The sequence below is a fragment of the Poecilia latipinna genome, unplaced genomic scaffold (genome assembly GCF_001443285.1).
Source record: "Poecilia latipinna isolate Pla-1442-1.1 unplaced genomic scaffold, P_latipinna-1.0 Scaffold663, whole genome shotgun sequence".
NCBI classification, from domain to species: Eukaryota; Metazoa; Chordata; class Actinopteri; order Cyprinodontiformes; family Poeciliidae; genus Poecilia; species Poecilia latipinna.
The window spans coordinates 505799-513530 of NW_015113279.1; the positions used below are offsets into that span (position 1 = coordinate 505799).

General features: G+C 40.2%; 1 protein-coding gene across 1 annotated transcript; it reads left to right on the forward strand.

Annotated features, from left to right (window-relative positions):
• Window positions 1–767: 767 nt before the first annotated feature.
• Window positions 768–5688, forward strand: LOC106954560 (homeobox protein OTX2-like). The gene is made up of 4 exons (XM_015044157.1): window positions 768–875; window positions 3846–4060; window positions 4206–4357; window positions 4624–5688. Exons 2-4 carry the CDS (start codon window positions 3964–3966, stop codon window positions 5290–5292), a joined length of 918 nt encoding a protein of 305 aa, XP_014899643.1. The 5' UTR covers window positions 768–875; window positions 3846–3963; the 3' UTR covers window positions 5293–5688.
• The last annotated feature ends 2044 nt before the right edge of the window (window positions 5689–7732 follow it).

The window sequence follows — 7732 nt, forward strand, 5'->3', positions numbered from 1 at the left end:
TCTTGCTATAAATTATGTTTTAATTTTAACTGATGAAAACTTTTACTTTAAGCTTCTTTTTTATCTCAAACTACAGGTGTTCTTTTTGTGTGCCCTGTTCTCATTTCACACAAAGAAACAACTTCATCCACTTTCTTTACACCCTTGTCCCTTAGTGGGGTCGGGAGGGGTGTTGGTGCCTATCTCCAGCTAACATTCCAGGCGAGAGGCAGGGTACATCCTGGACAGGTCGCCAGTCTGTCGCAGGGCAACACAGAGACACAGGACAAACATGCGCACACACACTCACACCTACGGGCAATTTTGGAGAGGCCAATTAACCTGACAGTCTTGTTTTTAGACTGTGGGACACACATGCACAGGGAGAACATGCAAACTCCATGCAGAAAGACTGGGGCCAGGAATTGAACCCAGAACCTTCTTGCTGCAAGGCAACAGCTCTACCAACTGCGCCACCCAAAAAACAGAAACAACTTCTATCACATAAAATATAATGACTGGAGTAAGTGCTTTTCAAGTTGTGGTAGTTTGCAAATGGATGAATTTTGGTCAAAGGGGATAAAAGATTTATAGATTTTCTTCCTAACATTCGCTGTTATCCAATTTCTCGTTGCTTTAGTTGTGTTGCAGCCACATGTTTCTATCCTTTCACCTCTGCAAATCAAATTTCACTCTCATTTCCATTGGTTGCTAAAATTCCTCTCCTCCCTCTCAAACACACTCACACACTTTCTCTCTCTCTCCCCCAATAAATACTGAGCATCTCTCAGTTTAATCCGCATCCAACGAGGTTATCCGGAAGGAAACAAATCAAAGCCGCTTGATGGGTCTATAAGCCCAACCAAAGGATCGTTTTATATAAACAGAAGACTGAAGTAAGTAGGATCCTTTTTCTTTTTTTGTTGTTGATTTTTTTTTTTCCTTTTTAGGATTTTCCTTTAATTTACAGTCAGACCGGGCAGCTTACAGGGAGATAACTGAGGAGGCGTGTTTGAGGGGAGGTGGGGGGAACTTTTCTCCCCTTTTCCAACCAAAGGAGCATTCAGGCAATGAATTTCAGGACAGCGCAGGATTCACAGCTTCACAAGGATTTAGTCATGATGAGAGGAAAGCAGATCATGCAGTCAGTTTATAAATTGCTGTCTATTCAGTTCTTAGCTAATTCCTTAATGCTGTATTTATGTAGTGAAGGCTAGTAATTGTCAGCTAAAAAAAGTTATATATATATATATATATATATATATATATATATTTGTAAATAAATGTATAATTTTACTTTATACAAAAATTATACATTTTAGGTATAATTTTACTGTACCTAAAATGTTCAATAATTTGAGAAATTTCCCAAAATTTTGAAATTTTAGAACATTTTCCAAAAAAATCCCCAATTTTTTATTTTTATTTTTAAAAAACATTGTTAATGTCCTTATTTATTTTAGAAAATTGAAAACAGGACATATTTTATTTTTAATTATTCTCAATAATTATAGCACTTTTTTCTTTTTAAAATATATGTTTGATTCCAATAAAAATAAATAAATAAATAAATAAATAAATAAATAATAATAATAATAATAATAATAATAATAATAATAATAATAATAATAATAATAATAGACCACTCCTCCTGTTTTCTGTTTCTTTGTTTTGTTTGTTTTTTAGAGAGGGGTTTCGGGGTGTGTGCGGGTCGTCTGCCAGTCAGCTGCTCCTATAAACACAATGCCACTCTTTGTTTTATTTTCATGACGCAGAAAATTGCGGAGGCCCGAACGCGGAGCCGCGGCTGCATGGCGTCCCGTAATCAGGCCAGCGCGTGCCGTCCGGATTATCGCCTTAATTTCTCTCAGAAAGAAGGAAAAGAGGGATGGAGAGGGGGACTAAATAAAAAAGACAGAGAGAGAGAAAAAAGATTTGAGCCAATAATAATTATTAGCCTACAGCGGGGCTGGAGGGGTGTTTATTATTGTGGAGGAACTGAGGAGGAGAAAAGTGACAGATTGAGTTTGGGATAAACAGGAGCGGCCGTTATTGGCTTCGGACGAAACGATGAGTCCGGCTAATGCTAATAATAGTATTAATAGAGAAGTACATATTTTAATGCCAGGCAGGTCCCTAACAGCAGATGCTAAAAAAACAAGAAGATATTTCAACTGACAAACAAATCAGGGCTTGATATTTTATTGATGCACTATTTAAAAAAAAGCTACATTATGTGCATTCTAATTAAGCATTACACACAAGCCATACAGTACTAAGCATTAGCTATTTGGCCTGTAATAGAGAACTGTAAGACTTAGCTTAGTAAAACTATGATACAGCTTTAGCTAATATCAACAATGCTAATGTTCGTTCAAACTTGCTAGCTGAGCTTCTTAAAGCTCTTAGTCGTTAACATTTAATGTTTTTTGTGTTTATTTTATTTACATTGTTTTCACTCTATATAATTTCTTTTTATCACAAATGATCACAAACCAAGTATTATTTTTTGGTTATTTTTAACATGGGTTATTAATTAGCAAAACTATCTTTATTATTAGGTGGAGTTTTTTTTTCTGTTAAACGTTCTACCTGGAAAGAAATAATTAAAATAGTCCAAAAATAAAATGTTTGCAGAATGCTTCAATAGTGCCATTGGTTAAATGCTAGTTTGTTTGCATCTTTATGGCAATATGAAAAAATTTTGCTTATAGTTACAAAGTTAATTTGTCACAATGGAACTACTTTATCTCCACGTTCGTTAGCAAAAATGCAAGCAGACGGTTACACAGATTTATATTAATTGCTCTAACAGTTTGTTTTAACAGTGTACTCAACAGTGAAATGTTACAATTAGAACATGCTGCCCTATTAAAGGTTTTAAAGTACTTCAATTAATCACTCCGGTTTGGAGTGATTAATTTATGCTCGGAGTGATTAATTTATGCTCGTTAACAGAGATTCAGTTTTGAATCCAAGAAAGGAAAAAAAAAAAACACTTTCTTCTTAATCAGACAAAAATTTGGTCTTTTTCATTTGTTTTATTGCTCTGAGTTATATTTTATTTGTTCTATCTCGATCTTCAATTGGTGCTATTGTTCCTGGTATACTCGAAGATAAATAGTGATCAATCTCCTCGTTTGTTTGGATTAACCGCTCCTCTCTAATCAACACTTCTCCAATGTGTCACCTCTTAAATCTAATTACCGGGAGCAATTCAATAGAAAGAGGAGGAAGAGGAGGAGGAAGAGGAGGAGGATGCACCAGAATGAGTAGATCTTTATGTTTCATACTTTTTCCTAAAGTTTCCAGTTGAAATCTTTAAGCACTTTTCTTTAAGGACACAAACAAAATCACCCAAATCGATGCAGAGGTGTGATTAAATGCGCGCGCAGTTTGCAGCCTCATTGTTTGTTCCCTCAGAGTCTTTTGTTATCAGCGTTACTTATCGGTCAACACTGCGCTTTGTTTCTGCAAATCAGCTGCTTCGTCCCCTACCTGTGGGTGTATATGCTAATTGAGTGCTCAGTTGGGGCCCAACGAGAGTGCGCATTTTAACGACAATGTTTTTTTTTTTTGTTTTTTTTGGTGGCGCAAGTAAAGGAGGAGCGGGTGGAAGCGATTTTTTTTAGGCGGGGTTATTGAAGCTGTTGGAGGGAGGGGCAGCGGGGTTGATGGCGTAAACGCCTGTCAGCCAGACAGAGCATCTTCAGTCCAGTGGGGACAGCTGGGGGTCTCCATTCTGCTTTAAGAGTCCCGCGAGTTTGAGGACGCCCACTTTTTGAGTGTGTGTGTGTGCGCGTAAAGGCTGCGCGTAAAACCCGGCGGACATCCACTACTGTTAATATTTTTATGTTTTCCTTCAGATTCATCTGGACCATTTCAGAATTCGGAGACGCCAGTGGGGGGGAACGCTATTATTAATATTATTATTTGCGCCATTTTCTTTACTACTTTTTGTGATCGGGGTTGCCGGAGGCAAACATGATGTCCTATTTGAAACAACCGCCGTACACGGTGAACGGACTGAGCTTATCTACCTCAGGAGTGGACTTACTGCATCCTTCAGTGGGATACCAAGGTAAACTAAATTTCTTTAAAAGTAACCATTTTTATTTCAATTTCCGTAATTTGCTACTCCAATCTGAAGGATTTTCGATGGTGTTACTCCAGATATGGTGGTTTTAAATTGCAACAGCGACATCCTTTTGTTGTGTCGTTATTAGCGACCCCTCGCAAGCAGAGGAGGGAGCGGACCACCTTCACCCGGGCCCAGCTCGACGTGCTGGAGAACCTGTTCGCCAAGACCCGCTACCCTGACATCTTCATGAGGGAAGAGGTGGCTTTAAAGATCAACCTCCCTGAATCCAGAGTGCAAGTGAGTCCTAAAATTACACGATTCTGTAATAAAAATGCACATAATATTTGAAACACAATTAAATTCGTTGAATCTGTCTGGAATTGTCTGATTTTCTTGAAACACCACCAAGACGTGTCTTTTATCTAATGAGCGATCATCCAAAGATTTTAAAATGCCACTTTCTGCAGGTTAAATTAAGTTAACTATATTTTCTTCTGTTGTACTAATTTCGTAGTTTATGACCTATTCTAATTTAAATCTTTTTTATTATTATTATTTTTTAGGTCTGGTTTAAAAACAGACGAGCCAAGCATCGCCAGCAGGCCCAGCAGACTCAGACGGGCGTGCAGAACAAGTCTGTCAGCAGGCCGGTGAAAAAGAAAGGCTCCCCGGTCAGAGAGGCCAGCTCTGAGAGCGGAGCCAGCGGCCAGTTCACGCCGCCCTCCAGCACCTCCTTGCCGGCTGTGAGCAGCACCAACAGCAGCACCAGCAACAGCAGCAGCAGCGCGGCGCCTGTCTCCATCTGGAGCCCGGCCTCCATCTCCCCGCTCTCCGACCCGCTCTCCACCACACCCTCCTCCTCCTCTTCCTCCTGCATGCAGCGATCTTACCCGATGACCTACACCCAGGCGACAGGCTACAACCAGGGCTACACGGGTTCCTCGTCCTACTTCACCGGGATGGACTGCGGCTCCTATCTGTCGCCCATGCACCACCAGCTGTCCGCCGCGGGCTCCAACATGAGCCCCATGGGCGGCAGCGGGGTGTCCAGCCACCTGAGTCCGGCGTCCTCGCTCTCCTCGTCGGCGTACGGAGCGACGGGGCTCGGCTTCACCGGTGCGGCGGACTGTCTGGACTATAAGGACCAAACTGCCTCATCGTGGAAGCTAAATTTCAATTCGGACTGTCTGGATTATAAAGACCAAGCAGCTTGGAAGTTTCAAGTGTTGTGAGAGAAGAAAAATGGAAGAAATTGGGAACTTTTATGAACCCATGCAGAGCCGGTCTAAGACTGAATGCAGTCCTGAGCGGAAATTGGCACCACCAGCAACCACACCACCACCTATATTAACTTATTGGGCTTTTTTTAATTCCCACTTACACAGTTTGCTAACATAGCAGTTAGAATGATCATATCACACAATTATGATATAATATTTCACAATAAGTATTTAAATAAAGGGATACCGAGAAGTAAAACCGTGGAGAAATCACTGGCCAAATTTAAAAGTTGGTTCATTTTTGATTAACAGCCATCTTTGGATCTATGCTCTGTGTGGTGGCATGCTGGGGGGTCCTAAGCAGCGGTGTCTCGCTCTTGCCTTGACCCGGCTCTGCATTCATGCAAACATGCAAAAATAAAGTTTCTTTCTTTTTTTTTCTTCTCTCCACAAGAAATCAGGCCCTAACTTCTACCTCGGGTCAAGCAGCGCAGGACTGTCTCACACTTGTTGGACTAACTTATTGACCATCGAGACTCAACTTTGATCAGGGGCACGGAACAAATCTGCTGACCAGAAAAGAAGAAGAGAGAAAAGGATCAAGAGAGACTAACTTGGAGGAGTTTGAAGGATTGGTCAGGTCTTTTTCCTGCTAAGCTCCTTAAAGACTCTCCTTTTTCTTTTTCTTCTTGTTGGCACGCTGAATGGGCGCCCCTTTGATCAAAGCGATGTGCATGAGTGTCTGTGTTGTAAGGAGCGTGCGTGTGTGTGTGCGTGTGTGTGAGAGAGAGAGCGTTAAAGCAGCTCTGACGCGAACTTGGATGCACTACTTAATTTATGGAAGAAGAAGAAAAATATACGAATATTTGACAATCAGTCTGTTCGCGCGTGAGCCGAAATGTCTTTTATGTGTTTTAAAATGTTCATTTCTCCCCTTGTAAAATTTTTTTTTACCCGACTTGTGGTTTTTTGTTGTTGTTGTTGTTGTTTTTTTTTTTTTTTGTATAACCTGTATGCAATTCTGCCTTGCGTAAAATACGCAGGAAAAGCAAGCTGTGAATTTCACATTTTTATTTCCATGTTACCAGTGTTAACTAAAAGAAGGATTTTATTAGTTTTCATGATAAATCAGGAATAACTACAGTGTGCGTCTTGCATTTGAAGGTCCATTCAAAACTGTAAAGGGCGACAAAACCCACTATGAAACAATAAAGACCTTTTGACTCAGATTTGATGTTTCTGTTCGTTTACTGTAGCTCAAAATGTCAGAAAATTAGTTACTATGGCTCAAAATGTATTTACATTTTTCACGCAAAACCTCTTGGCGCACATTAAATCCTTATCATTTAGAGTTTGGTTTAAGGAATTGTCGAACCCTGAACTTTTTGTGGCAGCATCCACTGAGTGGGGAGGAAAGTGTAACCGGTCAAAGGGTCACCACGTTAATCCTCACTCACGCAGGAGGTCAATCTGACATTCCCAGTTAATAAGGAAAAATGACAAACCCAGGTTGGCCATGCTTTTGGAACAGTTCGCGCGCAAAATCACGCGGCAAAAGCGCACGGAACACATCGAATCGTCTTCGATGGGAAAGTAAAAAAAAAGCAATATAATTATGTGACTTAATTTAATATGAATATCTAACTCAGACGTCAGTACAAAGTGCAGTTGTCAGGACGCGTTTTTGTAGCTTTTGAAGCGCCTGTGGCCCAAACAGCTTCCCCGGCAGATTCGAGCAGAACGTCATATTGCTTTAATTAGGACTGAACGGGAAACGTGACCGAGTCCTCTCGGATCTGAGCCGTGACTTTTTTTTTTTTTTTTTGCTGCCGTTGAAGGGCTTTGTCCCGATCAGACCGCCAATTAGCAACAATTGATCCAATTATACCGCGGCACCCTAACAGCCTTTGAAATGAACTGAAGCTACAATAACAGCACAACGCATTCATTTATCATCTTCAATGACAAATTAATAATAACAATAAGCAACAGACAAAACAATTAATGTAGCAAAAGTAATAGCATAAATAATAATAACGTAACAGAAATAATAATAATAATAATAATAATAAGAGTAGAACAAGAAATGCGAAAATATCAAGATCATATTGTAAGAAATGGCTCCACTACCAAAATATCCGCAGATCACTTGGTGATTATACTTAACCCTTCAACAGGTTTTCTAATAAATGTCAATAAAGAGCAGTAAGTCAGATTTCCTGCCGCATTTGGAGCGGGAGGCCCTCCCAGGTTTCCTTTAATTAAAGCACAAGCGGCCCTAAAGAGGACATATGGGCCAGGCAGGCAGACGCGCTTTATTAATCCTCTCATCGCATTTAAGGATGTTAAACAATAATAATGAAAAAATAGGTAGTCAGAGATGGAGAGAGAAAGAGAGAGACCCTCTTTTCGGCCGATTAGACCGCTTTTTTTTTTTTTTTTTTTGGGCCCT